The sequence below is a fragment of the Eucyclogobius newberryi genome, unplaced genomic scaffold (assembly GCF_026437365.1).
Source record: "Eucyclogobius newberryi isolate DKJ021-1_F unplaced genomic scaffold, fEucNew1.0.hap1 SCAF_19, whole genome shotgun sequence".
Taxonomy (NCBI): Eukaryota; Metazoa; Chordata; class Actinopteri; order Gobiiformes; family Gobiidae; genus Eucyclogobius; species Eucyclogobius newberryi.
The window spans coordinates 27,578,345-27,600,330 of NW_027315823.1; the positions used below are offsets into that span (position 1 = coordinate 27,578,345).

The 21,986-nt window shown below is 42.3% G+C and overlaps 1 protein-coding gene and 1 pseudogene across 1 annotated transcript; both read right to left on the bottom strand.

The window, feature by feature from the left end:
- Positions 1–7,226: 7,226 nt before the first annotated feature.
- On the bottom strand, positions 7,227–8,683 carry LOC140365924 (E3 ubiquitin-protein ligase TRIM35-like; annotated as a pseudogene).
- A 1,403-nt stretch (positions 8,684–10,086) lies between these two features.
- Positions 10,087–21,543, bottom strand: LOC140365767 (uncharacterized). Its single transcript, XM_072452325.1, is given in 5 exon segments — positions 10,087–15,106; positions 15,326–15,598; positions 15,926–16,114; positions 17,071–19,221; positions 19,224–21,543. Coding segments are annotated over 5 exon segments (9,174 nt in total). The 5' UTR covers positions 21,415–21,543; the 3' UTR covers positions 10,087–10,736.
- Between the last annotated feature and the right edge of the window lie 443 nt (positions 21,544–21,986).

Consider the following 21,986-nt stretch of genomic DNA (forward strand, 5'->3'; position numbering starts at 1 on the left):
GAGAGGAGAGAGGGAGAGAGGGAGAGAGAGAGGAGGAGAGGAGAGAGGGAGAGAGGGAGAGAGGGGGAGAGAGAGGGAGAGGAGGAGAGGGAGAGAGGGAGAGAGAGAGGAGGAGAGGGAGGGAGGGGGAGAGAGAGAGAGGGGGAGGGGGAGAGAGGGGAGAGAGAGAGAGGAGGAGAGGGAGAGAGGGGGAGAGAGGGGAGAGAGAGGGAGAGGAGGAGAGAGGGGGAGGGAGAGAGAGAGAGGAGGAGGAGGAGAGGGAAAGAGGAGAGGAGGAGAGGGAGAGAGGGAGAGAGAGAGGAGGAGAGGGAGGGAGGGGGAGAGAGAGAGAGAGAGAGGAGGAGAGGGAGAGAGGGAGAGGAGGAGAGGGAGAGGGGGAGAGAGGGGGAGAGAGAGAGGAGGAGGAGGGGGAGAGAGGGAGAGGAGGAGAGGGAGAGAGAGAGGAGGAGAGGGGGAGAGAGAGAGAGAGGAGGAGGAGAGGGAGAGAGAGAGCGAGAGGAGGAGAGGAGAGAGAGAGGAGGAGAGGGGGAGAGAGAGAGAGAGGAGGAGAGAGAGAGGGGAGAGAGAGCGAGAGGAGGAGAGGAGAGAGAGGGAGAGAGAGAGGGAGAGGAGGAGAGGGAGAGAGGGAGAGAGAGAGGAGAGAGGGAGAGAGAGGAGGACCGAGAGAGCGAGAGGAGGAGAGGGAGAGAGAGGGGGAGAGAGAGAGAGAGGAGGAGAGGGAGAGAGGGAGAGGAGGAGAGGGAGAGAGGGAGAGAGAGAGGAGGAGAGGGGGAGAGAGAGAGAGAGAGAGAGGAGGAGAGGGAGAGAGAGAGGGAGAGGAGGAGAGGGAGAGAGAGGGGGAGAGAGAGAGGGAGAGGAGGAGAGGGAGAGAGAGGGAGAGGAGGAGAGGGAGAGAGAGAGGAGGAGAGGGAGAGAGAGAGGAGTAGAGGGGAGAGAGAGAGAGAGAGAGAGGAGGGAGAGAGAGGGAGAGAGAGAGGAGAGGAGGAGAGGGAGAGAGAGGAGAGTGAGAGAGAGAGGAAGAGGAGGAGAGGGAGAGAGAGAGGAGGAGAGGGAGGAGAGGGGGAGAGAGAGGGAGAGGAGGAGAGGGAGAGAGGGGGAGAGAGAGGGAGAGGAGGAGAGGGAGAGAGGGAGAAAGAGAGGAGAGGGAGAGAGAGGGGGAGAGAGAGAGAGAGAGAGAGGAGGAGAGGGAGAGGGAGAGAGAGAGAGAGAGGAGGAGAGGGAGAGAGGGGAGAGAGAGGAGGAGAGGGAGAGAGGGGGAGAGAGAGAGAGAGAGAGCGAGAGGAGGAGAGGGAGAGAGAGAGGGAGAGGAGGAGAGGAGAGAGGAGAGGGAGAGGGGGGGAGAGGGGGAGAGAGAGAGGAGGAGACGGAAAGAGGGGGAGAGAGAGAGGAGGAGAGGGAGAGCCGGGGGAGAGAGAGAGAGAGAGGAGGAGAGAGAGAGCGAGAGGAGGAGAGGGAGAGAGAGGAGGAGAGGGAGAGAGGGAGAGGGAGAGGAGGAGAGGGAGAGAGGGGAGAGAGAGGGAGAGGAGGAGAGGGAGAGAGAGGAGGAGAGGGAGAGAGAGTGAGTAGAATAGAATCAGTATTTTGAATTTATAAAATGTCTGTTTTGTTATGACCAAAAAAACTAAATGATAATTGTTCTTCAAAAGAGACACTGCTGTGTCACATGTGAAGTGTATGTTATATGACTTGTATAATCTAAACATGTGAAGTGTATGTTATGTGACTTGTATAATCTAAACATGTGAAGTGTATGTTATATGACTTGTATAATCTAAACATGTGAAGTGTATGTTATGTGACTTGTATAATCTAAACATGTGAAGTGTATGTTATATGACTTGTATAATCTAAACATATGAAGTGTATGTTATGTGACTTGTATAATCTAAACATGTGAAGTGTATGTTATGTGACTTGTATAATCTAAACATGTGAAGTGTATGTTATATGACTTGTATAATCTAAACATGTGAAGTGTATGTTATATGACTTGTATAATCTAAACATGTGAAGTGTATGTTATGTGACTTGTATAATCTAAACATGTGAAGTGTATGTTATATGACTTGTATAATCTAAACATGTGAAGTGTATGTTATGTGACTTGTATAATCTAAACATGTGAAGTGTATGTTATATGACTTGTATAATCTAAACATATGAAGTGTATGTTATGTGACTTGTATAATCTAAACATATGAAGTGTATGTTATGTGACTTGTATAATCTAAACATGTGAAGTGTATGTTATATGACTTGTATAATCTAAACATGTGAAGTGTATGTTATATGACTTGTATAATCTAAACATATGAAGTGTATGTTATATGACTTGTATAATCTAAACATGTGAAGTGTATGTTATGTGACTTGTATAATCTAAACATATGAAGTGTATGTTATGTGACTTGTATAATCTAAACATATGAAGTGTATGTTATGTGACTTGTATAATCTAAACATGTGAAGTGTATGTTATGTGACTTGTATAATCTAAACATGTGAAGTGTATGTTATATGACTTGTATAATCTAAACATATGAAGTGTATGTTATGTGACTTGTATAATCTAAACATATGAAGTGTATGTTATGTGACTTGTATAATCTAAACATACGAAGTGTATGTTATATGACTTGTATAATCTAAAACATGTGAAGTGTATGTTATATGACTTGTATAATCTAAAACATGTGAAGTGTATGTTATGTGACTTGTATAATCTAAACATGTGAAGTGTATGTTATATGACTTGTATAATCTAAACATGTGAAGTGTATGTTATGTGACTTGTATAATCTAAACATGTGAAGTGTATGTTATATGACTTGTATAATCTAAACATATGAAGTGTATGTTATGTGACTTGTATAATCTAAACATATGAAGTGTATGTTATGTGACTTGTATAATCTAAACATGTGAAGTGTATGTTATATGACTTGTATAATCTAAACATGTGAAGTGTATGTTATATGACTTGTATAATCTAAACATGTGAAGTGTATGTTATGTGACTTGTATAATCTAAACATGTGAAGTGTATGTTATATGACTTGTATAATCTAAACATGTGAAGTGTATGTTATGTGACTTGTATAATCTAAACATGTGAAGTGTATGTTATATGACTTGTATAATCTAAACATATGAAGTGTATGTTATGTGACTTGTATAATCTAAACATATGAAGTGTATGTTATGTGACTTGTATAATCTAAACATACGAAGTGTATGTTATATGACTTGTATAATCTAAAACATGTAAAGTGTATGTTATATGACTTGTATAATCTAAACATATGAAGTGTATGTTATGTGACTTGTATAATCCAAACATGTGAAGTGTATGTTATATGACTTGTATAATATAAACATGTGAAGTGTATGTTATATGACTTGTATAATCTAAACATGTGAAGTGTATGTTATATGACTTGTATAATCTAAACATGTGAAGTGTATGTTATATGACTTGTATAATCTAAACATGTGAAGTGTATGTTATATGACTTGTATAATCTAAACATGTGAAGTGTATGTTATATGACTTGTATAATCTAAACATGTGAAGTGTATGTTATGTGACTTGTATAATCTAAACATGTGAAGTGTATGTTATATGACTTGTATAATCTAAACATGTGAAGTGTATGTTATGTGACTTGTATAATCTAAACATGTGAAGTGTATGTTATATGACTTGTATAATCTAAACATATGAAGTGTATGTTATGTGACTTGTATAATCTAAACATATGAAGTGTATGTTATGTGACTTGTATAATCTAAACATACGAAGTGTATGTTATATGACTTGTATAATCTAAACATGTGAAGTGTATGTTATATGACTTGTATAATCTAAACATGTGAAGTGTATGTTATATGACTTGTATAATCTAAACATGTGAAGTGTATGTTATATGACTTGTATAATCTAAACATGTGAAGTGTATGTTATGTGACTTGTATAATCTAAACATATGAAGTGTATGTTATGTGACTTGTATAATCTAAACATACGAAGTGTATGTTATATGACTTGTATAATCTAAACATGTGAAGTGTATGTTATATGACTTGTATAATCTAAACATATGAAGTGTATGTTATATGACTTGTATAATCTAAAACATGTGAAGTGTATGTTATGTGACTTGTATAATCTAAACATATGAAGTGTATGTTATGTGACTTGTATAATCCAAACATGTGAAGTGTATGTTATATAACTTGTATAATATAAACATGTGAAGTGTATGTTATATGACTTGTATAATCTAAACATGTGAAGTGTATGTTATATGACTTGTATAATCTAAACATGTGAAGTGTATGTTATATGACTTGTATAATCTAAACATGTGAAGTGTATGTTATATGACTTGTATAATCTAAACATGTGAAGTGTATGTTATATGACTTGTATAATCTAAAACATGTGAATTGTATGTTATATGACTTGTATAATCTAAACATGTGAAGTGTATGTTATATGACTTGTATAATCTAAACATGTGAAGTGTATGTTATATGACTTGTATAATCTAAACATGTGAAGTGTATGTTATGTGACTTGTATAATCTAAAACATGTGAAGTGTATGTTATGTGACTTGTATAATCTAAACATATGAAGTGTATGTTATGTGACTTGTATAATCTAAACATGTGAAGTGTATGTTATGTGACTTGTATAATCTAAACATGTGAAGTGTATGTTATGTGACTTGTATAATCTAAAACATGTGAAGTGTATGTTATGTGACTTGTATAATCTAAACATGTGAAGTGTATGTTATGTGACTTGTATAATCTAAAACATGTGAAGTGTATGTTATGTGACTTGTATAATCTAAACATGTGAAGTGTATGTTATATGACTTGTATAATCTAAAACATGTGAAGTGTATGTTATATGACTTGTATAATCTAAAACATGTGAAGTGTATGTTATGTGACTTGTATAATCTAAAACATGTGAAGTGTATGTTATGTGACTTGTATAATCTAATACATATGAAGTGTATGTTATGTGACTTGTATAATCTAAAACATGTGAAGTGTATGTTATGTGACTTGTATAATCTAAAACATGTGAAGTGTATGTTATGTGACTTGTATAATCTAAAGCTGAGACATGTTCTGTTTGTCCCTCAGTCATACGATGGAGCTGAACGGTGCAGTTACTGAAGTACAGAAGACTGCGTAGCCATGGAAACAAAGTCTTGTTAAATACTGAGATATTCAGTATTTAACGCAATAATGTCACATTCATGTGCATATAACTGATGTAAATAGAGTGTTTATTTTACCATTATTATTAGTATTATTTTGTCTTACGCTGTTTTTATTTTATCTTTATCTTTATTTTCCCCCTCCATTCTTTATTAGGTATGAGAGGTTCTGTCTATAGGAGTTTTGTTAATAAGAGTTTTTCTATTAAGATCGATCTATTAAGAGTGTTTTTTAAACTTCCTACAAGTTATCTGTCCTTTTCCTCTGTATTTACTGTGTTGCTGTGGACAATAAAGGAATATCTTATCTTATTCAGTTTGTTCTATTTGACTTATACAGGTTGTTTTATCATTGTTAATATTTTTATGTTGCACTGAATCACTAAAGCAAGTTCCACTGTTTGTGAATTATTTTCTTTGACAATGGCAATACATTTTCTGATTCTATTAATGATGATAATAATAATGAACAGTACACAAGGGACTCCCACATTGTAGCTTTAAAACTCAACTAAAACTGGCTAAAATCAATTTATCATTTGTAGTTATAATCAGATTTGCATTTATTGAACAAGTTCATTCATGTTCATTATTCTTATTAAATACATTAATAAACAAATGTGTTTTGTATTTATTAAAGATTGACATGACACAAAAACGACATAAAAGGAAACTGAATATAATTAAATACTGCTTAACTCAATTATGTAACAGAATCGATGATTATATTTTATATTTCTTCTCATCTGATTAAAGAAAAAAGAGCATATTGCCCTAATTATATTATGTAAATAAATAACTGAAAAGTTAACAAAATAAATACCCAAACCAAAAACTACAGAAAATGATGAGGACGTTATTAAACCTCTAAATGTAATTCATTGTCATTAAACCAGACTTTTTATCTTAACACTTCTTTATAATTCTCTTAAATATCAGAGCTTTACAACATGATACATGTATATTTATAGATGAATATAACAATTCATCATTATACGTTACGTAAACAGACTATTTCAAGCCGAATTATTCCAAAAGTCCGTGTTGACTTCTCAGTCTTTCACGCTGCTGTGACGTGCGCGCTCCCGACGCCAAAGCCTCACGGCGATGACGTCACAAAAGTGGGAGGAGATATACCAGTATTCAGGAAGTAATGCGGAACTAAAAAACTTTTTTGGAACCATGCGCCAATGAGCAGCTCCATAGGCTTCAATGGCGGCCATCTTGGCTTCCGGGGGCTTGGGTAACACTTACCTCTAGTGGACAAGTATGGAACTACAGACTTTAAACGCTAGAAAAATAATAGTTCTGTCTCTGAAATAATAGATGACTTATTAAATATGAACGTGCAATTGGCAAAGATTGTTAGAATTTGCTTTATTCTAATGTGAAAATAAAGTGCACAGTAAAGGTAACTCTAAAAAGTCCATTATTTAAGCTACAACAACATCCAAACGTTACAAAGATAAACAACAAAAAATCACAAATAGTATGAGGATCGGGAGCTAACTACATCAGTTTTCTCAAGTCAACATTGCTTTTAAATGTAGGATTTGTGGTGATTGATAAAATAACTAAAACAGGCCTATAATCTTTGCTATAAGACGACTGATACTAATTATAATAATTCGTTCTTCCATGCTTTTCCCCCTGTATTTTTAAAAACACAACACATATAACCCTTTTTAACAGCATTAGCATTAGCTTCCAAACATCACAAACTACAAAATATTTCTATATTTAGCTGTTTTGTGTTGATTATTAACAGTTCACACCGAATTTAGCGTGCACACTAACAATCACCTAATGAACAAATCTCTCGTTTTGCTGGACCATAATGCGACATTTGACAATAAAATGTCTGTTTTGTTTAACTGAGCGCCGCATATCCTGTTTTCAATAGTGAAATTAAGAACATAGAGGTGGAAGTTAGATGTTTGTCTGTGTTGTCTATAACCCTCGATATGGCGCTGCTGTTCTTGTCTTGGAAGGATCTAATCAAATAACTTGTCCACAGACATCATTTTTTGAGGCAGGATAGTGATGGGTTTGTTGCTGCCACTTACAAAAACTGGGAAGAGTTTCTGTTGGTGGATCTGGATGAAGGAGTGTAACAACTTGTTGGTGTCGGCATCATAAAACTTGACTTTACGTTTGTCACATTTGAGTTGGACTCTGATCCTGCGAGGACGCGTTTGAATCTTCAGAGGGGCCCCGTCCCCCTTCTACACGTGAAGGGTTTGTATTCTTTATCTTTGAACGAGAAAGACCACCACCCCATGTCTTCCTCCAACTCTTCAACATCCAGAATGTAATAAGTGGAGTTTGTGGCCACTTCAAGCTCCCAGTCTGTGCAGTCTCCCACGTCCACGACCCAACTGTGAGAGCCGGAGGCAAACCCTGTGGAAGCACGCACCGTTTCCACATCCATTCGCACTCTCTCTGGGTTTTGGGAAGCTTTTGCTCATCTTCTAGAGTAAGAGCAAAGCTGGTCAGGTCATCAGATAGGACCAGTTCTGGATGGGCTGTGTTTGGATCCAGTATGACAGGAGAATACTGCACCAGGTACTTCATTCTGCTCCAGATGTTGAAGGCCAGGTTGCCCAGATGTTTGGCCTGGTCTATCAGAGCTCCTGGGCCCAGCTGTGGTTCCTCCAGCAGGGGGCAGCTCTGCACTCTCTCCATTGCAGCCTTGGATTCGAGCAGGAAGGAGATGTCTGCGGCGCTCAGCTGCTCCTCCGTGGCTCTGACGGTTTCTGACAGAACTTCCATCTCTTTGCTCACAGCCGCCATCTTCTCCTTCATCCTCAGAGTCTTCTGCTCCTCTTCCTCCATCAGAGCCTTCAGACGGGACTGCTCTTCCTTCACAAAAAACTGGTGAAGCTTATTAAACTCATCCTGGATCATTTTCTTTGTCTGACTTGACTGGCTTTTGATATGACGCAAAGACAGCTCACCGTTTTCTCCAAATTGTTGAAGGCTGTTTAACTTGTCTGTCAGTGGTGTCAAACTATCCTCCAGCCTTTCTCTCAGACCCTCAGCTGCTTCTGCGATGGGCCTAAAGCGATGATGTTCATGAGCTTTGGACTCTTTGCACACCAAACAGATCGGCTGGAAGTCGTTGAGACAGAAGAGCCAGTATTTCTCTGAGTGCGTTCTGCAGACCTCCTCCATCTCTTTCTCCAACACCCTCTTCCTCTGTTTCCACCTCTCAAGCACATGGGTGGCATTTCTCAGAGCCAGATTTCGTATAGGTTCCCTCCTTGATGGCCTCTTTTTACAAAGGGGGCATGTCCTTCCCTGGTCGTCCTTGCTCGCGGTCCACCACTGCTCGATACAGACTTTGCAGAAGCTATGGCTGCATGACAAGACAACCGGATCTTTGAAAGCATCACGACAAACAAGGCAAGAAACGTCCTCGTCTTCTTCCCGTGGATAATCCATTTTTTGAGCTGGAGCTCGGAATCCGTGCCTACGATTGCCTCTTGTGCGTCAGGACTATCTTCACTCCTAAACAGTGGCTTAAATAGTGCCCATAAGGTGGAGATGTGTTATTTCATTTCTGGTAAGCAGTCTTCACTTTTCGTCCACAGCAATTTTCTCAACCCCATAATTATTGTATTAAAATATATTGTTATTCTTACATTGTGTTGAGGGTGTAACCTGTAGACGCTGGGAAAACATTTTTGAGCCATGCCCTAATGTGTTCTTGTAAACGCATTTTATGGTAAAAGAAAACCAACAATCACAAAAAATATATATTGTATTTAAAGTATAAATGAAAGTTCTTGGACAGTAAATAAACATATTTTCTAACCAATATGCAATTTTATAGAATATAAAATAGAGAATGGAATCTGAAGTCAGACAAAATGATTTGGAAAATTACACTTTGTACATGAAATTTTATAGAAATAACATGGAAACAAAATGGGGGACAAAAGATTCTACTTCAAAGATCAAATCTATCAGCCTGTTGTGCAACTCCAGAGACCTGGCCCCTCCTCGGCCCAGTCCCTGCTGCTCTACAGGCTGTAGGGACCGGTCCAGCCCCTCTCTGAGATCCAGTGCTACTTCTACTATGGGCCTAATGCGGTGGTCTTCATGAGCTTTGGACTTTGGGCACACCACTCAGACAGACTGCTGGTCAGACAGACAGAACAGTTTAAATGCCGTGGACACTCGTGTTCTTCTGGAGTCTTCTGCTCTCTCTGCTGTAGATACGCCTCACACAGGTTCCTCAGCACCAGATTTCCTGGATGATCTTCTCTTACAAACAGGACGCTCCTGTGTGGGCCTCTCTCCCCACCAGCACCTCAGAAGCTGTGGCTGCAGGACAAAAGCACAGGATCATTAAAGACCTCCTGACAGATCGGGCATGACCAATGATTCCCTGGTGATGATGCATTGTAAAAAAATGTTGTGATGCATTGTTCAAACCAGAAACACACAACTTTCTTTCTGTACAACTAGTTTGGCTAAACTCACCAGCACCAAGTGGATGTGAATGACGCTTAGTGAAGGGACAAATGGTTGAGACATATGCCTCAATTCCATGAAATGTGTACCATGTCAAGCTCTAAAGCAGACCATAAACCCTTTTTAATGGGTCTAAATGTGGCCAGGTGGTAAAATGATGGACACAGACACCAGCAGCTCCAAAAAATAATGTGGGTCTTTTATTTCCCGACTGTCCTCAGGAGGAGAACAGCATTAATTTTGGTTTGATTTGGCTTACTCAAAAAAATATACTTTACACTTTAATATCTGTGTCAGGAACAAAATAAAATCAACAGAAAAAGACAACAGTAGTGGGCTTAAAGTCCTATGAAAACGCAAAGAATAAATACATCTTACTTTATACATTCGACTGTGGATACAATGAAAATAAAATTACATTAGAATCCCACAGTATGACAATGAACTTTAACTCACTTGAAAAAAAAGCAAACAGACTGCTCGGACCACACTCAGCACAGAAGGACCACGAGCAGTACTGTCTCCCCTCTGCATTAACCACAAATACAAACTTGGTCAACAACCAAAAACACAATATTAAATATTAATAAACATGACAATCAATCAATATTGCAACTCACGCCGTCACGCTGTTTCAAACTACCCTTACGTCAGTAGTAACACGCTTCACAGGGCTAGTAGTCGATCTACATGGATCCTTGTTCTCTACAAAATTAGAGGAGAATGATCTTAAAATATGATGCAGTTTAAAGCATTGTCTAACGATATCAAAGATTATTTTTGTACTAAAAGCTCATTTTAAAGAAAGATTCACAATATACGAACCAAATTCTGCTTTCTCTCAACGAGGCACTCGGCTGTCGCGCTGTGGTGACGTCACAGGTGCGCAAGTGTGACTGTGCTCACATTTGACCACAGTGACATCTGCTGGCTAAACGGAGACTTGCAACTAGCTTTTAAACTATTATATGACCCGGCTACATTCTCCCCTGCCAGAAGTCAACGTCTCGGTGACTTCCTAACCATCAGCCATAGCTTTTGATGTGTAAAGGACCATACCAGCTAACACCTGAGACAGCACATCTGGTGTGAAAGATACTGCATTATTGCAGGCACTCACAGGTAAGTTAAATGGGTTTCTGTTTTGACCAGCGGTTGCCCTTGCACTTTTGCGTGGGGGTGGCATAGGCGTGACTATCTTGGATGGTGCCGCCCTCCGCCGCGGAGCAGGTACTGGTCTTTCTTTAGACAAACCCGGACTTCCCACAACTGATCCTGAGTGAGGAGAATCTTCACCGGGCTCATCCATCATGTCAACATCCAACAGTTGGTCACTTCCAGTTTTACTCCTGCTTTCACCCTCAGAATTACTTTCTAGGTCTTCCAACCTTGGACCAATGGGTTCATCAACTTGTTCCACTAGCAGGTAGTCAGGTTCTGAGGCTGTGGATTCAGTTTCGGAGTCTATATCAGCTTCAGGCTCACGAACATGGGGAATCATTTGATCTTCCTGACTTGGAGGTGGCAAAGGCCCTACACAAAGACGAAGATTAGACCTATGCACTCTTTTTAGTGGACCACCATTCACTGGGACTACTGTGTGTGTTGTCCCCTGGACATCAATGACTTTATGCACTTTTGATGACCATGAATCTTGAATCTTATTTCTGCCAATAGGACGATGGCGAAGATACACGTACTGCCCTATTTCCACAGCTGGACAATAAGCTTTAGCATTCTGACGAGCCATTCTTTCTGCCGCTTTTCTTTCAGAAAACTCTCTGGCTCTCTCATGTGCATTCTGAAGACGTTCTCTGTGTGCCCTGAGCCAGTCTGTGTTCTCATCTTTGGTGGTCTCCTGCCCAAGCAGAGCATCAACAGGTAGATGAGGGTGTACTCCAAACAACATGTAGTAAGGAGAGTACCCAGTCGAGGAGTGTGGAGTCACATTATAAGCGTACACAAGTTCAGCTAGATGTTCAGGCCAGCGGCGCTTTTTCTCAGGGGGAAGTGTCTTCAGACGGTCATGTAAAGTTCTATTAAACCTCTCACACTGGGGGTTTCCCTGCGGGTGATGAGGTGTGGTGCGGCTCTTCTTCACCCCATACAAACTGCATAATTCTGCAATCACAGCACTCTCGAAATTTCTGCCCTGATCTGAGTGCAAGCGCTCAGGCACCCCATATTTCAAGAACCACTCTTTCAATATGACCTTAGCAGTTGTGTCTGCCCTCTGGTTTCTAGTGGGGAAGGCTTGGCTGAACTTTGTGAAAACATCGGTGAGCACAAGAACATTTTCACACCCATCACTTGCTCGGTCAAGTATAGTGTAGTCAGCTGCAACAACTTCAAGAGAACGGGTAGCTAGAAATGGAGTTTGGGGTGCACGAACTTTGGGTTGTGGCATCTTTGTTAACACGCACCGTTGACAGTTTTTGATCCATTTTTCTACATCCTCATGCATTCCTCCCCAAAAGCACCTTTGTCTCAACAGCCCAAGAGTTCGTTCTATCCCTTGGTGTCCCATCTGATTGTGCACACTGGTGAGGACTTTTTCTTTAAGGCAGGAAGGCAATAATTGCTGGTAGTATTTTCCAAGATTTACATCTTCAATCTCACGATACAAGAGTCCATCTTTTACTCTGAGACGGTGCCATTGTTTCAGTAGGGACCGTACTGGGATGGGCAGAGTTTGTCTTTCCTGTATAGAAGGTTTTTGTCTCCTATCCCAGAGCTCTTTCAAAACCTTAAGTGTTGGATCTGAAGCTTGGAATGTCTGGAGCTCAGCCTTTGTGTAACTGGGAAGAGTTGGTGTGTTGCTCTGCACTGAATCTATCTCCTCACTGTCCATGTGTAAAACACTTAGCTGTCTCACTCTGCAGTGCTCAACCCCTGCAGCAGTTAACTCAGAACCCAAAGCAGTGCCTACCCTAACAACGTTGCATATAGCTACACAACCGTCAAACTCTGCATCCTCTGAATCTGGATCCAACTCTGTTAAAGCCGGCTGTCTGGAAAGGGCATCGGCTGCTGAGTTACAGCGACCGGGCCGGTACTTAACATCAAAGTCAAACACTGCTAACTGCGCTACCCAACGCTGTTGGATAGCTCCCAACTTGGCTGTAGACAGGTGACAAAGTGGGTTATTGTCAGTTAGGACTGTGAACCTGGACCCAAGGAGGTAGCTGCGAAACTTTTCCGTTACCGCCCATTTCAACGCAAGAAGCTCCAGCTTCATACTACTGTAGTTCCTGTCGTTCCTCTCAGCCCCTCTAAGCCTGCGACTCGCATAAGCTATGACCTTTTTCTTCCCACCCTGAACCTGATACAGAACTGCACCTAAACCAAGGTTGCTAGCATCTGTCTCTAGGATAAATGGTAACTGAAAGTCTGCATAACCTAGCATAGGCGCATCTGTCAACTTGGCTTTTAGAACTTCAAACGCCACAGAGCATGCTGGAGTCCAGTTCAACTGGAACAATTGTTTGGCCTTAGCAGGACTACTCTCCTTGATACAGCAATTTACAACGTCGTGAAGTGGCCCTGCAACCTGTGAAAACCCCTCAATAAACCGCCTATAATAACTACAGAAACCCAGAAAGGACCGGAGATCTTTAACTGAGCTTGGCTGAGGCCAGGTTTTCACAGCACTTATCTTCTCAGGATCAGTGCCTACACCCTGAGCGGAAACATGATGACCTAAGAACTTGACTTCAGATTGAAGAAGTCGACATTTTTCAACTTTAACTTTTAGACCTGTTTCTTTCAGCCTCTGGAGGACAGTTTCAAGTCTCTCAAGATGTTCTTCAAAGGTTTTGGAATACACAAGCAGGTCGTCCAAGTAAACGAGAACAATCTGGAAGGCAAGGTCACTCATTGTTGCTTGCATTAATCTCTGAAACGTTGCAGGCGCGTTGCATAATCCAAACGGCATGCGTAGATATTCATATAGGCCGAAAGGTGTTGTAAAGGCCGTTTTGTGCCTGTCTTTTTCATGGACTGCAACTTGATGGTACCCGCTGGCAAGGTCAATGCTTGAGAAGAATTCTGCACCACTTAAAGCATCTAGACTTTCATCAATACGTGGTAGCGGAAATGCATCACGTCTAGTCTTTAAGTTCAACTTCCTGTAGTCTACGCATAGTCTCAGACTACCATCGGGCTTACGGACCAAGACTATTGGTGACGCATATGAGCTTGAGCTTTCTTTGACAACACCCTTTCTTAACAGTTCTAAAATGTGATCCCTCACCTCTTTGTACTGATTTGGTGGGATCCGTCTGTATGGCTGGTTAACAGGCGTCTTGTCTAATACTGGGATCTCATGTTGGACATGGGCAGTGTATCCCAGGTCTTCGTCCTGCACTGCAAAAACATCAGCATACTTAAGTAATAGCGCCTTTAACTCTGTTTGCTGCTCACTGGTGCCACCTAAGTGTAACCGATCAAACAGGGCCTGCATGTCTTTGTCAGGATTCTCTTCACTCTTCTGACTAACAGTGACCTCCTCGTGTGTAGCTGATATGCGCTGAAACTTAACTTCATAAGGGTCACCTTCAATGCACTCACATGGGGTAAGAACTCCTAATCTGGCTTTCCCTGGGAGCCACACATCATTTTGAGAGAAGTTGATCACTTGGACTGGACACATGTGACTATTAGCAAATACAACAGTGGGCATAACAATAACACCACCAGGTAGAGGAGTATTGCCTGGTTCTAGCACCATAACAGAGGTGTCACTAGAGTCTCTCTTTGGGCCCCTTACATAAACTGTGGACACTGAAAGGGCAGGCAGGTGACATTTATTTTTCTGTGCAACACGAGCCAAGGCCGTCTTTTCCAACAGTTCCGCCTTCTGTACTCTTTGAAAAGCCTCTCTCCACTCTGAATCCAGTTCTCCTCCAAGTGCTGCATCGAATTCTGTTAGTATCAACTCTTTGCACCGTTTTGCAATGTTCATTCCAATTATGCCAGGTGGAGATGGATCATATTCATTTTTGTCTGTTTTACTGCCGTCTCTGTCTCGTGTTATCAAAAATCCACATTCAGGTAGTGTCATCCCCATGACTTGAATATCTAGCTCTACATAACCCAGGTACGGTAGTGGTAGCTTGTTAGCCGCAGTGATTTTCAGCCATTTTGATGTACAGTGCATGTCCTCATCCTCCCCATGGAGATGGTCCCTGAAAAATCTCTCTGTTAAAGTGCTAACATTGCTTCCTGAGTCTATGAGGCATTGCAGGGAAACACCACCGATTTGAATGTCGACAATGGGGCATTTACCTACTGCATTTCTCAAAAAGCGCTCTTTGGTCAAAGTTTGTGGGGAGCCTTCGGACTTACCTCGCATTGCCTGGCTCATAGCAATGGAGGGACCCCGTTTCCCTGTACAGAAGAGGTAGTTGTGCTTGTCTGGGTTGGAGCTCTACGTGCAGGACATTGTCTAGCCATGTGTCCAACTCCTTCACACCTTAGACAAATAGGCTGACCATCTTCAGTATATCTGGTAGTTACTTTTGGCCTATTGGTCATGTTTGGTAGTTGACTTTGTCTTTTGAGCGTTAAGATCACGCACAGCAGTTGTTAACTCTCCAATAGCTTTACCTTGCTGAGCTATTATTTTCACAACTTCCTGGAGTGTTGAGGCCAATTCACTTTCTGTGTTGCTGTTGGACTTAGCATTTACAAAATATCCATCCAGACTCTCTCCCACAAGGTTTCTGTTCCTCGCCACATTGGAAGTTCTGTTACGGTCTTCGAGGCTCCACATAATGGCTTCTTCACGAACATCAAACAGGCTGGACTGTGGTTTCTCTCTGATCAGCCGTCTGAGCTCGCGGCGGAGGGCAGAATCACGCACCCCCTCAATAAACTGGTCTCTTATTGCAAGTTGCGGGTCATTAACAACATTAGGAGAAGTTAATAGAGCAGAGTTTAACAACTGTGAAAGAGCATGCGAATAGTCCCTCAAATCTTCTCCATCTGGCTGTCTGCGTGCATAGAATGCATGTAACAACTGTGGTGTTGTACGTTTCTCTCTTGGCACATACACAACGGACCTCGGTTGTACGTCACCCAAAGAAGCAATACTGGACATTACAGCATCATGTTTTCGACTCAGTTCATTAAGCTGTAACTGTAACCCTAATAACTGGTTACCACTCTCGGTTAGAGGTGAAGAGGAAGCACCTCCTGCCGATTCACCTCCTGCATGGCTTGGTCCAGGAATTGAACCGCCTGGTCCGTCCTCTCCGTCTGACATCTTGCAATGTCTTTCTTTAAGTTGCAGTTTCTTGTAGTCCTCAAGTCCTTTGGAACCGTTCCAGTGGATACTCTTCCTCACAGCAGCAGTGTCTTTAGCTGAGCGGAACACCTCTTCACCACTACTGTTGTCTTAAAATTAAAAATGTTCAAAAACAGCCAAATTTACCAGGAAATCCCACTTCTGACACCAAAAAGAGGGGTGTGTGGCCAGGTGGTAAAATGATGGACACAGACACCAGCAGCTCCAAAAAATAATGTGGGTCTTTTATTTCCCGACTGTCCTCAGGAGGAGAACAGCATTAATTTTGGTTTGATTTGGCTTACTCAAAAAAATATACTTTACACTTTAATATCTGTGTCAGGAACAAAATAAAATCAACAGAAAAAGACAACAGTAGTGGGCTTAAAGTCCTATGAAAACGCAAAGAATAAATACATCTTACTTTATACATTCGACTGTGGATACAATGAAAATAAAATTACATTAGAATCCCACAGTATGACAATGAACTTTAACTCACTTGAAAAAAAAGCAAACAGACTGCTCGGACCACACTCAGCACAGAAGGACCACGAGCAGTACTGTCTCCCCTCTGCATTAACCACAAATACAAACTTGGTCAACAACCAAAAACACAATATTAAATATTAATAAACATGACAATCAATCAATATTGCAACTCACGCCGTCACGCTGTTTCAAACTACCCTTACGTCAGTAGTAACACGCTTCACAGGGCTAGTAGTCGATCTACATGGATCCTTGTTCTCTACAAAATTAGAGGAGAATGATCTTAAAATATGATGCAGTTTAAAGCATTGTCTAACGATATCAAAGATTATTTTTGTACTAAAAGCTCATTTTAAAGAAAGATTCACAATATACGAACCAAATTCTGCTTTCTCTCAACGAGGCACTCGGCTGTCGCGCTGTGGTGACGTCACAGGTGCGCAAGTGTGACTGTGCTCACATTTGACCACAGTGACATCTGCTGGCTAAACGGAGACTTGCAACTAGCTTTTAAACTATTATATGACCCGGCTACATTCTCCCCTGCCAGAAGTCAACGTCTCGGTGACTTCCTAACCATCAGCCATAGCTTTTGATGTGTAAAGGACCATACCAGCTAACACCTGAGACAGCACATCTGGTGTGAAAGATACTGCATTATTGCAGGCACTCACAGGTAAGTTAAATGGGTTTCTGTTTTGACCAGCGGTTGCCCTTGCACTTTTGCGTGGGGGTGGCATAGGCGTGACTATCTTGGATGGTGCCGCCCTCCGCCGCGGAGCAGGTACTGGTCTTTCTTTAGACAAACCCGGACTTCCCACAACTGATCCTGAGTGAGGAGAATCTTCACCGGGCTCATCCATCATGTCAACATCCAACAGTTGGTCACTTCCAGTTTTACTCCTGCTTTCACCCTCAGAATTACTTTCTAGGTCTTCCAACCTTGGACCAATGGGTTCATCAACTTGTTCCACTAGCAGGTAGTCAGGTTCTGAGGCTGTGGATTCAGTTTCGGAGTCTATATCAGCTTCAGGCTCACGAACATGGGGAATCATTTGATCTTCCTGACTTGGAGGTGGCAAAGGCCCTACACAAAGACGAAGATTAGACCTATGCACTCTTTTTAGTGGACCACCATTCACTGGGACTACTGTGTGTGTTGTCCCCTGGACATCAATGACTTTATGCACTTTTGATGACCATGAATCTTGAATCTTATTTCTGCCAATAGGACGATGGCGAAGATACACGTACTGCCCTATTTCCACAGCTGGACAATAAGCTTTAGCATTCTGACGAGCCATTCTTTCTGCCGCTTTTCTTTCAGAAAACTCTCTGGCTCTCTCATGTGCATTCTGAAGACGTTCTCTGTGTGCCCTGAGCCAGTCTGTGTTCTCATCTTTGGTGGTCTCCTGCCCAAGCAGAGCATCAACAGGTAGATGAGGGTGTACTCCAAACAACATGTAGTAAGGAGAGTACCCAGTCGAGGAGTGTGGAGTCACATTATAAGCGTACACAAGTTCAGCTAGATGTTCAGGCCAGCGGCGCTTTTTCTCAGGGGGAAGTGTCTTCAGACGGTCATGTAAAGTTCTATTAAACCTCTCACACTGGGGGTTTCCCTGCGGGTGATGAGGTGTGGTGCGGCTCTTCTTCACCCCATACAAACTGCATAATTCTGCAATCACAGCACTCTCGAAATTTCTGCCCTGATCTGAGTGCAAGCGCTCAGGCACCCCATATTTCAAGAACCACTCTTTCAATATGACCTTAGCAGTTGTGTCTGCCCTCTGGTTTCTAGTGGGGAAGGCTTGGCTGAACTTTGTGAAAACATCGGTGAGCACAAGAACATTTTCACACCCATCACTTGCTCGGTCAAGTATAGTGTAGTCAGCTGCAACAACTTCAAGAGAACGGGTAGCTAGAAATGGAGTTTGGGGTGCACGAACTTTGGGTTGTGGCATCTTTGTTAACACGCACCGTTGACAGTTTTTGATCCATTTTTCTACATCCTCATGCATTCCTCCCCAAAAGCACCTTTGTCTCAACAGCCCAAGAGTTCGTTCTATCCCTTGGTGTCCCATCTGATTGTGCACACTGGTGAGGACTTTTTCTTTAAGGCAGGAAGGCAATAATTGCTGGCAGTATTTTCCAAGATTTACATCTTCAATCTCACGATACAAGAGTCCATCTTTTACTCTGAGACGGTGCCATTGTTTCAGTAGGGACCGTACTGGGATGGGCAGAGTTTGTCTTTCCTGTATAGAAGGTTTTTGTCTCCTATCCCAGAGCTCTTTCAAAACCTTAAGTGTTGGATCTGAAGCTTGGAATGTCTGGAGCTCAGCCTTTGTGTAACTGGGAAGAGTTGGTGTGTTGCTCTGCACTGAATCTATCTCCTCACTGTCCATGTGTAAAACACTTAGCTGTCTCACTCTGCAGTGCTCAACCCCTGCAGCAGTTAACTCAGAACCCAAAGCAGTGCCTACCCTAACAACGTTGCATATAGCTACACAACCGTCAAACTCTGCATCCTCTGAATCTGGATCCAACTCTGTTAAAGCCGGCTGTCTGGAAAGGGCATCGGCTGCTGAGTTACAGCGACCGGGCCGGTACTTAACATCAAAGTCAAACACTGCTAACTGCGCTACCCAACGCTGTTGGATAGCTCCCAACTTGGCTGTAGACAGGTGACAAAGTGGGTTATTGTCAGTTAGGACTGTGAACCTGGACCAAGGAGGTAGCTGCGAAACTTTTCCGTTACCGCCCATTTCAACGCAAGAAGCTCCAGCTTCATACTACTGTAGTTCCTGTCGTTCCTCTCAGCCCCTCTAAGCCTGCGACTCGCATAAGCTATGACCTTTTTCTTCCCACCCTGAACCTGATACAGAACTGCACCTAAACCAAGGTTGCTAGCATCTGTCTCTAGGATAAATGGTAACTGAAAGTCTGCATAACCTAGCATAGGCGCATCTGTCAACTTGGCTTTTAGAACTTCAAACGCCACAGAGCATGCTGGAGTCCAGTTCAACTGGAACAATTGTTTGGCCTTAGCAGGACTACTCTCCTTGATACAGCAATTTACAACGTCGTGAAGTGGCCCTACAACCTGTGAAAACCCCTCAATAAACCGCCTATAATAACTACAGAAACCCAGAAAGGACCGGAGATCTTTAACTGAGCTTGGCTGAGGCCAGGTTTTCACAGCACTTATCTTCTCAGGATCAGTGCCTACACCCTGAGCGGAAACATGATGACCTAAGAACTTGACTTCAGATTGAAGAAGTCGACATTTTTCAACTTTAACTTTTAGACCTGTTTCTTTCAGCCTCTGGAGGACAGTTTCAAGTCTCTCAAGATGTTCTTCAAAGGTTTTGGAATACACAAGCAGGTCGTCCAAGTAAACGAGAACAATCTGGAAGGCAAGGTCACTCATTGTTGCTTGCATTAATCTCTGAAACGTTGCAGGCGCGTTGCATTATCCAAACGGCATGCGTAGATATTCATATAGGCCGAAAGGTGTTGTAAAGGCCGTTTTGTGCCTGTCTTTTTCATGGACTGCAACTTGATGGTACCCGCTGGCAAGGTCAATGCTTGAGAAGAATTCTGCACCACTTAAAGCATCTAGACTTTCATCAATACGTGGTAGCGGAAATGCATCACGTCTAGTCTTTAAGTTCAACTTCCTGTAGTCTACGCATAGTCTCAGACTACCATCGGGCTTACGGACCAAGACTATTGGTGACGCATATGAGCTTGAGCTTTCTTTGACAACACCCTTTCTTAACAGTTCTAAAATGTGATCCCTCACCTCTTTGTACTGATTTGGTGGGATCCGTCTGTATGGCTGGTTAACAGGCGTCTTGTCTAATACTGGGATCTCATGTTGGACATGGGCAGTGTATCCCAGGTCTTCGTCCTGCACTGCAAAAACATCAGCATACTTAAGTAATAGCGCCTTTAACTCTGTTTGCTGCTCACTGGTGCCACCTAAGTGTAACCGATCAAACAGGGCCTGCATGTCTTTGTCAGGATTCTCTTCACTCTTCTGACTAACAGTGACCTCCTCGTGTGTAGCTGATATGCGCTGAAACTTAACTTCATAAGGGTCACCTTCAATGCACTCACATGGGGTAAGAACTCCTAATCTGGCTTTCCCTGGGAGCCACACATCATTTTGAGAGAAGTTGATCACTTGGACTGGACACATGTGACTATTAGCAAATACAACAGTGGGCATAACAATAACACCACCAGGTAGAGGAGTATTGCCTGGTTCTAGCACCATAACAGAGGTGTCACTAGAGTCTCTCTTTGGGCCCCTTACATAAACTGTGGACACTGAAAGGGCAGGCAGGTGACATTTATTTTTCTGTGCAACACGAGCCAAGGCCGTCTTTTCCAACAGTTCCGCCTTCTGTACTCTTTGAAAAGCCTCTCTCCACTCTGAATCCAGTTCTCCTCCAAGTGCTGCATCGAATTCTGTTAGTATCAACTCTTTGCACCGTTTTGCAATGTTCATTCCAATTATGCCAGGTGGAGATGGATCATATTCATTTTTGTCTGTTTTACTGCCGTCTCTGTCTCGTGTTATCAAAAATCCACATTCAGGTAGTGTCATCCCCATGACTTGAATATCTAGCTCTACATAACCCAGGTACGGTAGTGGTAGCTTGTTAGCCGCAGTGATTTTCAGCCATTTTGATGTACAGTGCATGTCCTCATCCTCCCCATGGAGATGGTCCCTGAAAAATCTCTCTGTTAAAGTGCTAACATTGCTTCCTGAGTCTATGAGGCATTGCAGGGAAACACCACCGATTTGAATGTCGACAATGGGGCATTTACCTACTGCATTTCTCAAAAAGCGCTCTTTGGTCAAAGTTTGTGGGGAGCCTTCGGACTTACCTCGCATTGCCTGGCTCATAGCAATGGAGGGACCCCGTTTCCCTGTACAGAAGAGGTAGTTGTGCTTGTCTGGGTTGGAGCTCTACGTGCAGGACATTGTCTAGCCATGTGTCCAACTCCTTCACACCTTAGACAAATAGGCTGACCATCTTCAGTATATCTGGTAGTTACTTTTGGCCTATTGGTCATGTTTGGTAGTTGACTTTGTCTTTTGAGCGTTAAGATCACGCACAGCAGTTGTTAACTCTCCAATAGCTTTACCTTGCTGAGCTATTATTTTCACAACTTCCTGGAGTGTTGAGGCCAATTCACTTTCTGTGTTGCTGTTGGACTTAGCATTTACAAAATATCCATCCAGACTCTCTCCCACAAGGTTTCTGTTCCTCGCCACATTGGAAGTTCTGTTACGGTCTTCGAGGCTCCACATAATGGCTTCTTCACGAACATCAAACAGGCTGGACTGTGGTTTCTCTCTGATCAGCCGTCTGAGCTCGCGGCGGAGGGCAGAATCACGCACCCCCTCAATAAACTGGTCTCTTATTGCAAGTTGCGGGTCATTAACAACATTAGGAGAAGTTAATAGAGCAGAGT